The 17,350-nt window shown below is 41.1% G+C and overlaps 1 protein-coding gene across 4 annotated transcripts in view; it reads left to right on the top strand.

The window, feature by feature from the left end:
• The window catches only part of KDM2B (lysine demethylase 2B), a 119,747-nt gene that overhangs the window by 75,742 nt on the left and 26,655 nt on the right, over positions 1–17,350 (top strand). For all 4 annotated transcript variants that reach the window (XM_050907025.1, XM_050907026.1, XM_050907024.1 and 1 more), the window contains one exon: positions 4,101–4,187. In XM_050907025.1, coding sequence (XP_050762982.1) covers positions 4,101–4,187 — 87 coding nt within the window. The remainder of the gene's footprint in view (positions 1–4,100; positions 4,188–17,350) is intronic.

Here is a 17,350-nt window from a genome sequence, read left to right as displayed (position 1 = left end):
AGAAGGACAGAAGGCTTGGCAGTGTAGTTGTTGGCAGGGTGAGCAGCCAGAAGACACTGCCGCTGTTGCCCTCACATCCTTGCTGTTGGTGTTACTGTTGGAGGCACATGCAGCCTGCAGTCATACCTTGTTTTCCATATTGTCATGGTTTAACCCCAGCCGGCAACCAAGGACCACCCAGCCGCTCGCTCACTCCCCCCCCCAGCGGGATGGGTGAGAGAATCAGAAGAGTAAAAGTGAGAAAACTCGTGAGTTGAGATAAAGGCAGTTTAATAGGTAAAGCAAAAGCCGCGTGTGCAAGCAAAGCAAAACAAGGAATTCATTCACTACCCATCAGCAGGCAGGTGTTCAGCCATCTGCAGGAAAGCAGGGCTCCATCATGTGTAACGGTTACTTGGGAAGACAAACGCCATCGCTCCAAACATCCCCCCCTTCCCTTTTCTTTCTCCAGCTTTATATGCTGAGCATGACGTCCTATGGTCTGGAATATCCCTTTGGTCAGTTGGGGTCAGCTGTCCCGGCTGTGTCCCCTCCCAGCTTCTTGTGCACCCCCAGCCTCCTCGGTGGTGGGGTGGTGTGAGGAGCAGCAAAGGCCTTGACCCTGTGTAAGCACTGCTCAGCAATAATGGAAACATCTCTGTATTATCAACACTGTTTCCAGCACAAATCCAAAACCTAGCCCCATCCTAGCTTCTATGAAGAAAATTAACTCTACCCCAGCCAAACCCAGCATGCATATATACGTGCCCTGAAATGAAATATGAAACAGTGCAACAACTCCGGCTCCCAATTTAAAAACTAAGTAGCAGCTGAACTGTTAGAAAAGTACCTACACTGATGAGGAAGAGAAGGAGGAAAAAAAGTCACTGAGAAGTAATTTTACTTAGATGGTTGCCTCGGGCATTGGAAGAATGTGTGGCTTCTCCACTTCATATTTAGCTACCGAATAGTATGTCAGTCTAGTAAAGATGCAATTAGGCTGGACTGATGCATGAAGAAGAGAATAGAGCGGTAACTATCTTACTCCTTGGTGTAGTTTGCACCCCACATCACAGGACAGGTAAAGGTGAGCAGCCCTTTGATTGTGACAGTCTGCATCCCACATTAAACACTCTGCCAGTGATACTTGTCTGTGTGCAGCCTCCGATTTCAGCACACAACGTTTCTGTTGTGTTACCAGCAGGATGGTAATTCCTCTGCTGCTGTTGGGGAGGAGGATTGTGAGATCTGCCTCCTAATAACACCACAGACCTTCCCCACTTCAAAGCAAAAATGCTGCTGCTCTTCAGAAGGGACTGTGGAAGTCCATTAGGGCAGAAGAAATTCAGTTTGAAGAACAGAGTTTGTCAAATATCCGCAACTCCTTGGCAGCAGGAGAAGATTCTTGTGCAAGACAGATGATATCTACTGAAATATGTTCTTACTTTTTCTTGCCAAGAAATCTTACCCCCTTCTCATTCTGATGACAGGAAAAAAACTCCCTCTACTGAATGCGTTTCAGGGGAGTCATTCCTTGCTGTGCTTTTGAAATTAATGGCTAAACTGAACTCTTACATACTTAATCGGTTTCTTTCCTTCATACCTGCTGTTGCCACCACAGCCTTCAAGTGTAATGAATCAGGCAGCCTTGTGCTGGATGAGCATCACATTGTTTGTCTAACTGGAGCCCCATGGCTTTTCTTTATCTTCTTTTTTTTAAGCAGGTGAACGAAAGTCTGCCTCCTCCGGTGTGTTGTGCGCTGACACTTGACACTACAGTCAGTGCAACTGTGGTGTGGTTATGGTTCTGCTGCTGAGACATCCATTGTTTTCAGCTGGCTGAGATGATAAACTGACATAGTTTTACATTTCTTCTTGGATAATATTTTCACGTGATACATATGATAACAAGAAACCTTCATTATCGTGCCAAGTTCTTGGAATATACTCTGCTTTCTATTGAACTCAGAGTCTCTGACAGTTGTTAGTGGAAATGTTAAGGTTTTCTGTCTTACAAGCTTTGAAATCTAAGAGTAGCAAAGTAAAGAGGGATTAATTTGTCCTTTGTTTATATGGCTCTCAAGCTGCCGCCTTGTTCTGGAGAATTTTGGCTTTGCTATGAGAATACAAAAGACCCCTCCATTTTTAGAATTGAAAACTAATTTTCAGAATGTGGTCACAGTTCAGTTAATGCAGTGATCACTCTCAAAAGAAAAAGGACATGAGAAAAGAGGTGCTCACTTAACCTCAGCTCAGCCGAGAGTTAATTTGCCAATGACTAGTCCGTATGTAAAAGTTGTTAGCCATTTCACTCGAAGAGTATATGGCTGGAGGTACACTACAGACTCTGCAATTCAGTCAGGTTGGGGCAAGCTGTGTTTTACTCCTCACCAGCCAGGCTGTGCCTATGGAAGCTCCTGAGTGCAGCCACAGTGCTGGGCTGACGAAACTGGGCTTGTACTGGTATTGCTTATTTTGGTCATTGGCGCTGCTTTCAGACTAACCAGTATCAAGAACAGTCTTACTGGTATGATTGTATCTGAAGAAGCAGCACTGTGCTGGTGCTATAGTGTCTATTAGTAAAGCATCTCTCATTTAAGCACAGACTGGGGAATTGAGCTGAATCCAGCAGGTTGCCTGAGCTCCAGGGAGAGAAAGCCAGCCCCAGGGACACTCGTCCAAACCCTAGTTTAGATGCTAGTCTGCCTGCTCAGGCTCTTGGGGCCTGGAATATGCCATTGTACTCCAGACTTTAGTTGGATGATTACAGATGAATTCCAAGTGCACTTCCTATTAAAACAGTTACTGTATTTTAAGCTCTTTTTGTATAGTGTGTGAAATTTCTAATTATTAAAGCTCTACGCTGGGGACTGACAGAGCCTGGTGCCTATTGTTGTCTAATTAAGCTTTTTTCCAAGAAGTCAGTATACTTGGGAGCAACACCGTTAAACTTCATTGTCTGGGGTTATCTCCTAAATTCTATTACAAGGTAATTTCCAACCTGCAGTTCTTGTTTGTTTTATTGGAGCATTTTTTTTTCCCTTTAACCTTTTAGTGCTTATTTGGGCTTCAGTTTTCAGCAGCACAGCAGAACCCTCCTTCCGACTCGTTTTTTGTTTTCATTTGTTGTCTTTTTCAGCTACCTGAACTCCAAATGAAGAGCTTTGTAGCTAGGTTAGTAAGTACATAGAGAGTCATGGGAAGCGAGCGTGGACTATTCCCAACTGTACAATTGAGTACGCTTAGAAAGAGTTCTTCCCCACCTCTGTTTTGATTTATATGGTCATGGGAGTGATTCACAGTGGTAGAAGCTGTGTAAGCCAGTGCAACCCACTCAGGAAATTTCTAGGACAGTGCATCAAAGCAAAAGGATTTGGTGGGGGTGGAAGGGAGGGGAGACCAATCTTTTTTCCTTAATACTGTACTGTCCAGAGTCAGATCCTTTCCTAGTGAATACTCAGGAACCTGAATGCCTTACCTGATCACATAAAGTGAACTAGATTGCAACAGCTCTGGCCTACCCATCAGTGTGGAAAGAAGGCCAGTGGAAATGATGGAGCTCTTGAATTGCCATGTGCAAGATGAAAGGTTACGGTGCACACTTCTATATCTTGATTTACCTGAATGTTCAGGCATCTGAGGATTGCTCTAAACTAGACACTTGATGCCCTGTGACTGCAGAAATGATGGTGGCAGAGCCTAGATGCTTCTCAGGTCTTTTGTAGACTTGATTAGGAGAGAAGGTGTTGGCTGTGGTGACTGGTGGGGTCATTTGGGATTTAGTGACCTGGAGTTTAAAGGGAGTTTGGTATTAGACTGATACCAGTGGAAAAACACCAGTCTTCTGGACACACCAATTTTAAAGAAGTCTGTAATATTTGAGGTGATTCATGGCTGATTTTGCTGTCTGTTTTGCAAGAAGCTTCACATCTTGGAATGCGAGAGTTTCGGTGTGAATTGGAAGTTTGGAAGCAAAAGTAACTTGCAGAGATGTAACAAGTCAACAGAGATCTTGTCACTCTATCTTTCATCTGAGTGGAGTATTGTCTTCTGTAAGTCTCTGCACTCTTCAGTTGGAGAAATATTTCTCTGGTTAATAAAGGCCTTTTCATTTGCAACAGAACATACTGAAGGAACATGCTGATGATGACCAAAATCTTGCCATTTCGGGTGTCCCTGTGGTCAGCTGGCCCAAGAAGACCACAAAGGTAATGAGACACAATTACTTACTAATCATTGTTGTGCTAGGTCTTGGTGTTTATTAATCTATAATCTGATAAAGTGCTGTATATGATACTTTGGCAGCCGCTAGCATTTTTAACATGAAATATTATTTTTAATGGTTTTATGATTAGGTGTTGAAGCAGAACATAAAAGTGCCTCAGCAGGGAGAAATCGTTAGAGTTTCCATTTAAAAAGAATTTGTTTGGGCCTTACTTATCAGTATAAAACTTTGATATGTCTTGGTCATTTACTAGTCATGATTAAATCTGAAAATGTTGATGCAACACTTTGCGTAAAATTAAATCATGTGTAAATCCTACAAACTGGTCACTTAGTAAGCACTCTCATCTGGATGAGAGGATGTTTTTTCTCTTATACTATGAGTCCTCCTGAATTCTCTGTACAGGTGTGCCACTGTAACTTTGGAAGGTTGTTTTCTGACCCTGTATCTTCATTTTCCCTCCTGAGAATACGGGAGTAATTCTCTTCACTTTGCAGGAGAACCGTGAGGCTTGCTTCATTAAAGGTTATAAAGAGTTTGAAATAAGTAACTGAAGAATAATGTCAAAAGGCTGGATGTTATTTATAACAGTGGTATGTTTACCACACTCCAGTTATTCAGTATGCTGTAAAAGCAGCTTTGCTTATTTAGAAGATGTCTCATCACTTCTATTTTTACTTTCATTTTTCACTGAATTAGTTTTATAATACATAATTTCTTCAGAAATGCTGAAAGGGTCAGTCAGCTTAAATCAGGCTTCTATCTGAAAATCTGTTGTTGTTGTTATCATTGTAAGTAACTTTCAAATAACGGAGTGAATTATTTTCCCTGTTCTCACTTTTTGTGCTGGTGCACTTGTCATGGCTTTGCATATAATTGCTTGTAGCCACGAGAATTTGCTGTTTTCGGATGGGAAGTAGGAGACCATAAACATCAAACTGCCAGAGGAGAGTGGGGCAGAATGAGCATACCATGTTCCTTCTTGGTTTCTTTTTGGGTTTTAGCTGAGCACATTTCAGATAAGTTATATCTTGTTAAATACGTATTTTCCTTTTAGCTTGTAATAAATCCATGGGACTGTGCTTTGCATTTAAAACATTTGTTTGTTTAAAAACAACAGTGGAAAACCTTGAGAGGAATAGGTGTCGGATTCTCCACTCCACTGCTTTGACAGGTGCTGTTCATTCCTCAGCCAAGTATACTCTAGCCATTCAATAAAGCAAAATCTCTCTGACCAGAGGAAAGCTGGTGTGTGAAACGTGTAAAACAAAACTAAGAAACACCTGACTCTTGTGCTGTATCTTTTGAGCTTGTGGTAGAAGTGAGGATCTTAGTGTTTTGAGGCTTTTATAAGCTTTGGCATTTGCTAATGTTCTTGTTCACTTTATCTTGGAATCCTTGATAAATGGTTCATTTCTTATATTCTATTTCTGTGCATTGGCAACATAACTGTAACTGTACAAGATTTGTATTTTTTGTGACTTAAATCTTATCCCTCTTTGCAAAATCCATCTTGCTGGCTGCAAGAGGTTTTTTTAACTTTCTGGTGTTTTATTTTCCTTTAGCCTTTCTGAAAGCAAAAACTTTTACAAGGCGTCATTCCCAGTGCTAAGGTACAATAACAATTAAACACATCAGCTAATAACAAATATGAGGAAAACTTTCACAGAAAGTTAGGCTTTAGATTGAAGTTTGGAAATAAACAAAAACTTCCAACAGAAGAAATCCTTTCACCATTCTCTTCATATTTACTTTGCTTAATCTGTGATCAGTTTGTATTATGTCTTATGTTTTAGCTAAAAGGTACGCATGCAGATATGGCTGAATGTTTCCCAAAAGGAGTTTGTTGTTGCGCTTCTAATTGGCAAATGTCCATGTCATCTTACATGTTACAGCTATTTCCCTTGTCTGGGAACGGAGGTGAAGTGAACAGGCTAGGAAGACACATCTTAGAGTTGAGCCTTTGAGTCCCAAATTAAAATATGTTGGAAAGACAATATAGGGGAGATTTGTATAAAGGCAGTGTTAGTAGTTAAGCTCGGTTATTTCTTCTTTGTTCCCTGTAAGTCCTGATAATGAAATAGAAGATTTTACAGAGAAGAAAGCCCTTATGTAGGGGGAAACTCCCTTTAAAATTGGATTGTAGCTGGTGGAGCAAGTCTCCATGGCCAGAAGATTCCACGAATGTTAAGCACAAGGCAGGGGAGTAAAACTTACCAGTAATTTTGCTCTCTGTAGTATTGCTCTTGTAGTATGTAGGAGAAATGCCAAATACTTAACAGTGCCTTTCCTGAGATACTTGTGTTCAAAGGGAGCGGCAGATACAATACAGCATGGTACCAGCTATTGTGGGGCTGGTAAGAAGGCATTGTAGCTGGTCTGTCAGCTTCCAGGGAGAGGAGGATTGTCTGATTCCAAGTCCACAACGAAAAAGACGGGAACTGAAATCCAGAAAGAGGAGGCAATAAATGGAGAACATGGCTCTTGCTTTCTCCCAAGAGCAGGCTCCAGAAGAGATTTAGAAAGACAAGTGCAGCAGATGGAGAAGGAAGAATAAAGCCAGCATTAAATGCCAAAACATTTCAAAGAAAATGGAAATGACTGTAAAGAAAGGAGGGGAAAAGACTAGAAACGGCAAGAGAGCAGGATGAGGAGAGAGGCAAGTACTGAAAAGGGATGGAGCGGGAAAAGCATAGAGCAGAGGGAGAGGACTCTTACTGAAGTAAAAGATCCCTGGCATAGGGACAGGGAATGACTTAAACTATGTGAATAACCCAAGTTGTGGAAGGGTGGGCTTAGTTATGTTGACTTGCTTTTGAAAGAACATGCCTTTAATATTCGGAATGATTTTTGAAGCAGCAAATAATATTTCCCTTTAAAATTGAGTCACAGTTTCTTTTATGTGGTGTTAGTGTGACGTGCCAACAGTGTGCACAGTTCTGTACTGCAAAACGGTCGCTTGAAGACTGTGAAATTCTGGGATTTAGGGAAGAAACATGTTCACTCACCTTAAATCACAGTTCACAGTGAGTAAGGTGTAATGGGCAACACATTTAACTAAGTACGTGGAAGACCCATCCATGTGTTGTGGCCCCACTGTGCTGTATCGCTCCTGTCTACCTTTTCTAAAAGCATTTGGGGCTGTCAGTTTTACTGCAGCTCGCTCTCAAAAAAAAATTACTCACTGAGAACGAAACAGTAGTAGTGATCAAAAATGTTGTTGTGAGGAGATAAAATAAATGGGTGACATCTGATGATCTTGTGGTTAGTGTACAAAATGGGAGGCAAGGGTCTGCGTTCGGTTCCCAGCTCTGCTGCAGCCTCCTTGTGTTGCATGAGGTGAATGGCACATTTCTGCTCCCTGAGCTTTTCTGTATGGAGATGGTGCTTCCCTTCCTGGGAGGTTGTGAGGTGAAATTAATGTTTATAAAGATCTGTGACATCTTCAGGAGAAAGTTTTGTAGTAAAATGTATGAACCATTACTATTTTATGGTAATAGAGAAATGGTGTGTGATTCATAGGCACCTCTTCCAGATCATATTTACTCATCTTTATGGAGGTTTTTTTGAGTCTTTTGTACTTTTTCTAATTTATTGATAATTACTTAGCACAATAATTACACTCCTGTAGGCACCTTCCCCCCCCACCCCCCACCCCCCCCAATACTCTTTCAGAAGAAGCAAGAACCTGCCTTTTTCTTTTAGCTATAGAGTAAGAGAAAACAGTCCATTTTCAAAAGAAGTCTCTGTCTGGTAATGATTCACTTACCAAAATGTTTGACTTTGCCAAGGATCCTAGGATATGTACAACAATCCTGATTTAGGCCTTTTCAAGGAATCGGGAATGTGGGACCGAGTGGATATTTGAAACCTGCTTGTCCTGATGGCTGACCGACAGTTTACGTACCTTCAGACTAAGCAGCACCTTTTTCCCAGCTGGCTGCTGAGCACGGATGCGGCTGTGGATATGTAAAGCCCATCCCCGTTCCTTTGCTGGGGGTTTGTGCAACAGTAAGTTGTCCTTGCTTGGTGCGGCGCTGAGTGTTACCTGTGGGGTTTTTTGCAATGGTAGTCTGCTGTCTGAAAGGAAGAACTCCATAGGGTATGCTGCCTTGAAATTTTGGGTTCTTAAGTGACTAAAGAGGAGTGAGAAATAATCCTAACAAACTAACTCCTTCCCCATCCCTGGGACATGAACTTCTGGGTGGTGTGAAAAGAGAGCAGGGCCTAAACCTGATTTTCCACTGTGGCGACACATTGCTAATCACTGGTGCAGAAAGCTGACTACCGTCAAGCCAAATCTTTAAGCCCACTCTCAAGATTTGCTCAGCCCTACAATACCAGAGTTCCCATTTTATCTGCACAGGGACTGGGGGTAGCATTTTATTTAAAGAACTCGGAGTATGACCCAAGCAGAAACCATGCATTTTTCAAACCATTTCCTATTCCTGGAAGACAACAGTCAACTATAGTAGCATGTAATTACACTCCATGGCAGTGCCTTCTGTTTTTATTGTGATAAAGATCTTTAGTTGTCTATGAAGAGCAGCTATAAAGAACTAAAATATGTTTGGACTCTCTTGTTCTGTGAAGAGTTAGAAATGCAGACTGTGAGCCAGATTCTCATCTCTCTTACCTGGCACAAACCTAAAGCCACTGCATTTGTAATGATAGGAAGTGTCCAAATATATATAGGTCTGGCTGTGAGCAGGAGATGAAGCTGTAATTTTCAGTAGCTGGTTAACAATGCTGCAATATGTGGCTGTTTTTCTGATGCCCGTTCATACGCTTTTTCCATGTAATTTTTACCTGTTGATTTTAAGAGAAGATACTTGAGAAGTATAATAAGGAAATGGTATTATTCTTATTTAAAGGAGTACTATTAATTAGTAAAGACCACAAACTGAAATTTTAATTGGATTATGTTTTTTTAAAAAACAACCTTCCCTGCAATTGGCAATGCAAATAATGTCCATAGCTATGTATCAGTGCATGAGAACCAGGAAGAAAAAGTGATCATAAAAACAAAAAAAAAAAAAAAGGAAGACATCTCTCAGGCTGGGTTTTTTGCTGTTGTTTTTTTGGGTTGGGGGGTGGTGGTGGGTGGGCACAGGGTTGAAAGGGACCTTCTGGGGTTTTGACTCTTATTTTCCTGCTACCATGAGCAGCATCTGATTCCAATCATTAGTGAGTTCTGTCATACAGCAGTTTATTTTTTAACCTATTATTTTTACTAGAAATCTTCTTGCAAAATTCTACAGATACATCCATGTATCTGAAAAAGGATTAACTCATAAGAACTAATCTTAGTTCTTACTAAGAGGCTGATTAGTATGATTGAGTAAAGGTTGAGCTAGTCATACTCCATCAGACCAGACAGTCCTTGTAGCGCGGTGTCCTGTTTCTGATGGTGACCAGTCACAGCTATTAAAAGAGCTGTAGGAACAAAGCAGCCATACAGCGATCTTTCCTTTGCTTATCTTCCCAGTTAAGCTAGAAGATTGTATCTTCATCTTTTGCATTTAGTGTCCCCTGGTAGAAATTTTTTTCCTCTGTGAATTTACCTAATAATTTGTGGAACCTGTTGATCTTTTTGATCTCTATAGCAGCCTGTGGCAGTGTCCCCCACAGTTTAATAAAGCTCTGTGTAGGTAAGTACTTTCTTATGTTGTTTCAGGTCTGTCCCTTAATATCATAAATACACTTCATGCCCTCTGTATCATGCATTTTGAGAAATTTGAATGAGGTCTCTGTTCACCTTCACTGTGCTGTCAATGATTTTTTTTTATGTCCCTGTTACTGCTTCTCAGTCTTCCCCCCGCTCCACCCCCCCACCCCCCCCCAAGCTGAAAAACACTAGTAAGTTCAATCTTTTCTGGTACATAAACCGTACCATATGTTTGATCATTTTTCTCACTCTATTCTAGTTCCACTGTAGGTAGTTTTGAGCTGAGGGTGGATATGGGACTCCACAACCACATATAGTATTCAAGATACGATGTTTAAGAGTGGAGACTAGAAGAGCATGTCTTGTTCAGCATGGCACAACAAAGTGGAAGGGGGAGGTGATCGTTGTGTAAGTACTTCAGGGAGTATAAGCACTAGGGGAGGAGAAGAGCTAAGCTATTGGACAATGTTGGCATGAGAACAAGTGAGTATAAACATACCATAAATAGATTTAGGCTGGAAATAAGATTTCTGATCATTGTCCTTAGTCTGAACTAAACAGCACACAAGGAAAACAGTAGACAACTGTGGTGAAAAGAGTGTGTTAGATTCTTAGAAATAACTTGTTTTAAATAATAAAAGGCAGTGGTATTAGTCACCATCTCTAGATCTGGAGCCCATAGAGGTCCTTGGGCACATTCATGTGTCTGCTGCCATTTTCCAGCAAGGAACCTTTTTCCCTTTTCATGGTATTTCACATTAAAAATGCTGGGAAGGGAAGAAGATCTACCAGTTTTTAATAACAGAGCTCCTTTATGTATGGCTCCAATTTTATGAACATATATGCAACATTATGTGTTGGACCAAACTTAAGAAATATTAAGTAAATGGACTAAGAATTAGTGGACACAATAAATTTGATTGTATGCAGAAATTAGGGGGTAAAAGCCTAAATTTTTGATAAACTTCAACTTGAAACCAATGTGATTTTTCAGAAGTGTTGAGCATTGTTTTACATCAGGTTTTCTTTAAATTCAGGGGGAGAGGTGCTAGGTGGACAAAGAACATTCCTGAAAACCTTTGAATAAATACTTCCAGTTTTTACTTGCTTGCTTACTAAGAATTCCTACCATAGCTATCGCTAGGCCAGCTCCACCCACAGAAGCAAGAGCAGTGAGATACTAGTTACAGCAATTAGTGTTTTAACCAGAGTGGTGTCTGAAACAGATCCGAGCACGTATAAATGGCACAACATCAAAACAGCATCAGTTTCAGGAGCCTGCCCGGGGGCTACCACCAGGAAAGCAACATTCCTCATAGTAGCAGTGGGAAAACTCTGCCAAATTCCCTCAGACAGACCAGTCCTTGGAGATCTGTTCAGGGTACTTCCTGTGGGAATACAAATGTATTAGAAAACAAATACTGACAATTAAAAACAAGTGCTTAAGAATTAGAGTAAAAATTGAGTCCTTCTAGTGTTGGAAAAAATCTGGGAAGGAGGGGGGAAGGTAGAAAGACAGCAAAACAATTCTGTGTAAATTGTTGTACGATGTATTCTTCTGGTTGAGATTCAAGTAAGTTTTACATCAGTCATTCCAAGTGGCGCAGGAGCAAAAAGGGGATTTAAACTGTCACATTTCGTCCTTGCCAGGCACCAGCTTAAAGGTGTTTGAAGTGATCTCACACAGCACTGCCTGAACTCTGCTTGGTGTCAACAACAATTTTAAATGCCAATAGTCTGCAAGAAGATTTGCGTATACAAATATGAGTGTATTGTGAATCCTTTTTGTTGATAAAAATCCTGATTATAAAGTTCATAACCTACTGCAAATCAGACATTTGTTGGTAGTTATCAGATGCTAATAATTAATTTCTCTTCCAGAAAATAACTTAAGTACAAAAGAAAATAAGGATTAAAATAAATTTAAATTTGTTTTTCTCTTTTCTGATTTAAATTGTGATTGGAATCGGTGATTTAAATAATTTTGAATAATTTCTGTTCTTTTACGCTGTAGGATAGTAGATGCCATGTGGTAGGAGAGAGCTGAAATTTATTCAGAAAGATATCGCAGTTCTGGCTCCTGACAAATCTATTAAGAAACAAACTCACATAGTTGAGGTTTGGGGGATTTTTTTTTTTTTAGGGGACTTCCCACAGTAGCTGTATGCATATGAAACTAAGCCCTTTCCCTGCTAACTACACTTGGGAGCGGGAAAAAACCTGATGCACCAGAACCGAAGACTTCTTCGGGTACTGTGCAAAGGAGTAAGAGCTGCTGAAGCTACTGGGAGTTTCTGTCAAGCATCTGCTTTCCTGGGGCAGCGCTGCTGAGGGAGGCAGCTCCTTGCCTGACTTGCTTATTTTTCTGAGCACTGCTTCAATCTCTTACAAACATTAGTCCTCAAGACAAATTCATTTCTGTGGTAACTCCATGCAGGCCAGAGGAGTTTCAGGGTTTGGTGTGTGTCTGTCATACATAACATGCCCAAAGAGCTTCACTGCGTATTGCCTCAGTATTTTTCTAAAAGCTTTGCCTGGTGACTTGACAGATTATTTCTCACCTCAAGAGGCTGTACTTGAAATATTGTGTCCCTTCAGGGAGTAATTATAAATAGCAAGGACTTGAATGAGCACCTTCTTAATCTTCCATCTTTGACTTAATATTTTCCCTTCTTATCATCTCTCAGCCACTTGCTTTGAAATCTGACCAATGGCTTTATGTGATTAATACATCAAACAGGTAAATTAGAGCCATTTTGATTCTGAGTAGAAATTTGAACGGATTGGAAAAAATGAAGACGTCTCTATTTTCAAACTGTTGTGCTCCAAGTATCATACGAGAAGATTTATGTATTCTTCCCCATTGTAATTCTTCTACCATATGCATGAATATTCAGTAACGTGAATTTTTCCCAACTACATCTTGACTGCCATTTTTCAAGATAGCAGCTTTCCCTTTATTTCATGACAGTAAAAGTGCTGATGAAAACTACTTTAGTCTTAAGACCTTTTTCTTAGATAGTGTATGTGAAATGAGTTGACAGGTCTCAAATTTTATCACCAGGAGCTTGCCTACATTCATTACTGAGTTGGCCAACAAAACCAAACCAAAAGCTAAGGTTTGAACCTGGTTTAAGTATTCCAGCATCCTCGTGCTCTCCCCCACCCCGACATTAAAACCATTCAAGCTTTGAGTTACGTATCTGAGATTTAATAGTTTTGTTTCTGGATCGAAGCACATTGGCAGAGCAATGGGGAAGGCGTTTGTCATTCCACAGTACGTGCTGCGCAATTATGGACATTAATCCTGCATGCACTTTTCAGAACAAAATTGAATTGTATGTTCTGTCCCTGAGAAGATGGCTTCCTTTTAGTTCCATAGCACATTGAAATTAAAGTCTGCTGAGAATATAAATGAGGTCTTGTTTCAACTTTATGACTTTCCTGCAGGCACTAGTAGACCAGATAGAAGAGGTACAGAGTGCTCTCCTCTTTGAAAATTAGCAAATACAACAAAAGATATGGATAAATTCTGATAAAAGCGAAGCAGCTTTGAGACTTAGTCTAACGTGGTTTGGTTGTTTATGTCCTGGATGTTTCCCTACAAATCCAAGTCAGGTTTGTAGGTGACAGCAGGGCACCTGAGCTCTCAGGAGGTAAATTGTACTTCAGCTTTTCCTTTGCTTACTATTTGTTTGCCTCTAAATGCTTGGGTTTGGTCTCTAGATTTTAAAGCTGCTGCCCACATGTTGGACACAACTGACTGTCTTACAGCATTCTGTGCTGTGTGTCAGTGCACTGAGCCACTTCTAGGAAAGCAGGTAACATATTCTGGTTAACCTACTCTTTTCAGCTAGCAGCCACATCTATTTGCATGTTCCTCCACAGCGTGGCAGTCACTTCTTATCTTCTTAGGAGCGTAATTCACTAGATTTTGCATTTACTGACAGAACATGGCTCTTGGAGACACAAACTGTGCTGTGGAAACACACTGTGGCATAAGGATCTGTGGAAGAAGGAAGCATGGCAGGATTTGCCTCATTTCCCAGTGGATAGTCGCGATCATGCCACGGCTCTTCCTGTAAAGAGCCTGTTTTGTGTGGTAGATGAACTTTCACTACTCTGCAGTCTTATTTATTATATTTTTAAGATGACAGGGTGTTGGGGTTTTGGGGAGGTTTGTTTTATATTTAAGGCTTATGAGAGAGATCTAGTGAGTTGAGTTACTATCAGCACGTTCTGTCTGGGCTCTTGCTGTTTTGGGTGCTGCTCCTCTACTGCACTGTAATAGTCTATGGTTGTCATCCTTCAAGAGATAGTTGTACAACCCTTGCTGCCTTTGCTTCTCCTGTGTTGGATACTGGTTAGGGAAAGTATGTGCAGTAGGCATTACGTGGGGGGAGTGATCAAGATGTTATTTCGTCTTGAGTTACTTTGATCTAAGATTGATCAATCAGGCTGTTTATTAAAGAGATTGTGATGGATACTCAGTGCATCTGATGACTAGTCTTATGTCATAGTTCAGATAAAATAGATAGTAGGAAGTAGTAAGATCATGATACTAGATGGATATTTAGATTGTCAGAATGTCACTGCTAGTGTTGAGAATATGACTGAAATATTGGCTAGAACTCTTGAGAAAAGTGTCATGAAATTTGCCCAGGCCCAGCAGTTAAGATCATATTTCATGTGAATGGACACTTACACCAAAACAATGAACCTTAGAAAGCTACTAGGTAACTCTCTTATTCTGATACAGGTCGATAATCGTGATTCATAAACATCTCAGTAGGTTTCCTTTTCAAAAACATATGTGCCGGCCTGCAGAAAGCAGCAGCAGCTCAAATCACAAGATCTTTTTTTCAAGGACTTGCGTATAAACCAGTTTGAGGTTGTTTTTCCAGTTGTTTCCATGTAAATATTTTTCCTAATACCAGCTAAATATAGTATTATATAAAGGTGCATTAAAAGTTTCAAGGGAAGGTTAAATCAAAGGTGTGTTTGTGCCACATTAAAAACTTTATTTCACCTCATATTGAGAATCATAGAATCATAAACTCTAGTGTCTAATATGAAGACACGGATCCTGTTTAGCACTGGTAGCAGTGGCTGAAATCTGTTGGTACAAGAGATGCTCAGGAGCAAGTGAGTACAGCGCAGGGGTTGTAGTCTTCCTCCCCCCATCTTGGTTTTACTACTTAAGGATATTTGCATGAGAATAAAATCTGGTTCTTTGGCACTCATCTGCTCCTGCTGTTTATTCTTCGCTTGAGGTTATTGTCTCCGTTTGTGACAACGTAATTGGTTTCTGTGGAGAAGATTATGATATTGATGAGACTTACATATGACTTCAGGTGAGGTGCAATCAAAGCAACAGTTCAGAATAGAAGGTACTGTTTTCATGCAGTTTTCACTAAGGCTCATTCAGCAGTTTAATTAAGGATGTTATTTATTACTGAATTATATCACGCAAAGCTGAAGGATGGACACAGTTATGCCAATACAGGCATGACTAGGGTCAGTGCTGCTTATTTTGTTTTCTAAGCTGATGTAAACTGCACCAGGCTAGTCAAATATACGCTGTTCACACAAGGGTTGCTCACTATTTGTTGTAATTTAGTGTTCTCTAGTGTAGACAAGCTGAAAGAATTGAGCTGGAAAATGCTCTCTTAATAGTTCTTTCTGTGTATTAAATATTTCTTTGAATGGTTAGCTGCTCTTGTACAAGATGAGATTTTTTGAGAGCAATTATAATCAGAAAAGTTTATTTTATTGTGTTGTTTTCCCCCCACTGATTCCCAATTTGCTATTTTATATCATATCCTATCCAATTTTTTTTAAACGCCATCTCGGCAATGTTTACCTAGCATTTGGAAATCATTCTGAGATCTTCTTGGCATGTGTGTCTTCACTCCTAACGCAGGCCTCGTAATTAGAGCTCATTTGTCAATTGTGTTGCTGTTGTAAGCAGCAGACTGGAACACGCTCTCCCGTGGCAGGGCTGGCTGCGGAGTGAGGTTTGATGTGGGTTACACTTGGTGACCTGCTGCAGCCCAGATAGGCTAATGCAAATATCAAGAGTGCTAGTATGCGTTGCAGATGAGAGGAGTAGGATGATCTATGTCATGATTTAATTTGCTGTGAATGACATTTCGCTGTGGTGTGACTGGTGGATTGTCCTTGGGGGATGTCACAAGTTATTTTTTTCTCCCGTCTGGATTACGGAGCCAAAAGGCTGGAGGGGTGAACAAGTGCGAGCCAGGTTACGCGCAGCCTCGCGTGGAATCAGCACAGGCTAGTGGAGACTTGGTCTGCCCACGGGCAGGTGTGGGACCAGGCTTCTTCCTTCTGGATGTCATCTGTTCTCCTGCCTCTGCTGGAGGCCAACTGTAGAATAGAACCACAAACACTGCTGTAATCATGTCAGTTATCCTTGCTTCGTAGTTTAAAGCTCTCCTTTCTAGGCCTGTCGTGAGACATGCATCCCCCCCTTCCTCCCTCCTCCAGAAAACATTGGATTCGGATATTACCTTGTGATTCTGAAAGCCAAGGCCTTAGGCACATGCCTTTCGTGCCTCAGCTTTCATCTGCTCCTACTCCCGGTTGTGTACGAACACAATGGGGGAAGAGAGAAACCTGAGGAGACAGACTGAACGTACCCGATCGCATTCTGGAGAGCCCCATCATGTGTTGCAAGTAAATACTTCACTCCTGGCATCACAGATGTGCAGGATTGGGAGAATACCATCATGTACCCATAATTTGAGTTTGAGTTGGCAAGAGGACAGAAGTACAAACAAGAACTGGATATTTAAGGTATTCAAAATAAGGAAGGGGCATAATTACATGATTCACTTGGCTTTATCAGCAGTCGCCTGTAAATATGTGTTTAAAGTTTGACTGTATTTTGTTACTTAAACTTGAGCGATCAGGCTCTGTGTAGATCATGGCATCACAAGGGCTGTGAGCGGCTGTAAGGCAGCATTGCTACTTGCTCCAGCACCAGCTCCTGCCTGTTGCTGCCTCTTCTCCTCGGGTACCCAGTGTGTTTGCGTGGCCGTGTGGTAACTCAGACCAGGGAACAGAGCTGAAACGAGTTTGGCAGAAATCCTGATGCGAGGACCATTAGATGTGCTTCTTTATGGCTTCTTGGTTGCTCAGCACATGCAAATATTTAATCTCATGTTGAATTCGGTGTTGTGGGCGTAGGAGCCAGAGGCAAAATCCTAACAACTTGAATGGAATCGGGATTTCCCCTGAAAGCAGGCCCATAAATCCAATGGGAAATTTAATTCTCAGCGCTCAAATTCAGGCCTGCATGTCTTGACCCTCAGCTGCAAGCTCTCGAGGGCAGAGGCAGCGTCCGTGTTCAGGTGCTGGCCCTACCGTGACCTTTGGATCCAGAACAGGTCCCCGATTGACCGATGTGTAACATTTCATACTGCAGGGAGGATATTCTATTGTAAAACCCCAGTAGT

This window comes from Gymnogyps californianus, chromosome 16, assembly GCF_018139145.2.
Source record: "Gymnogyps californianus isolate 813 chromosome 16, ASM1813914v2, whole genome shotgun sequence".
NCBI lineage: Eukaryota > Metazoa > Chordata > Aves > Accipitriformes > Cathartidae > Gymnogyps > Gymnogyps californianus.
Note: the sequence above shows the minus strand (reverse complement) of the source record. Positions and strands in the feature narration are given on the sequence as shown.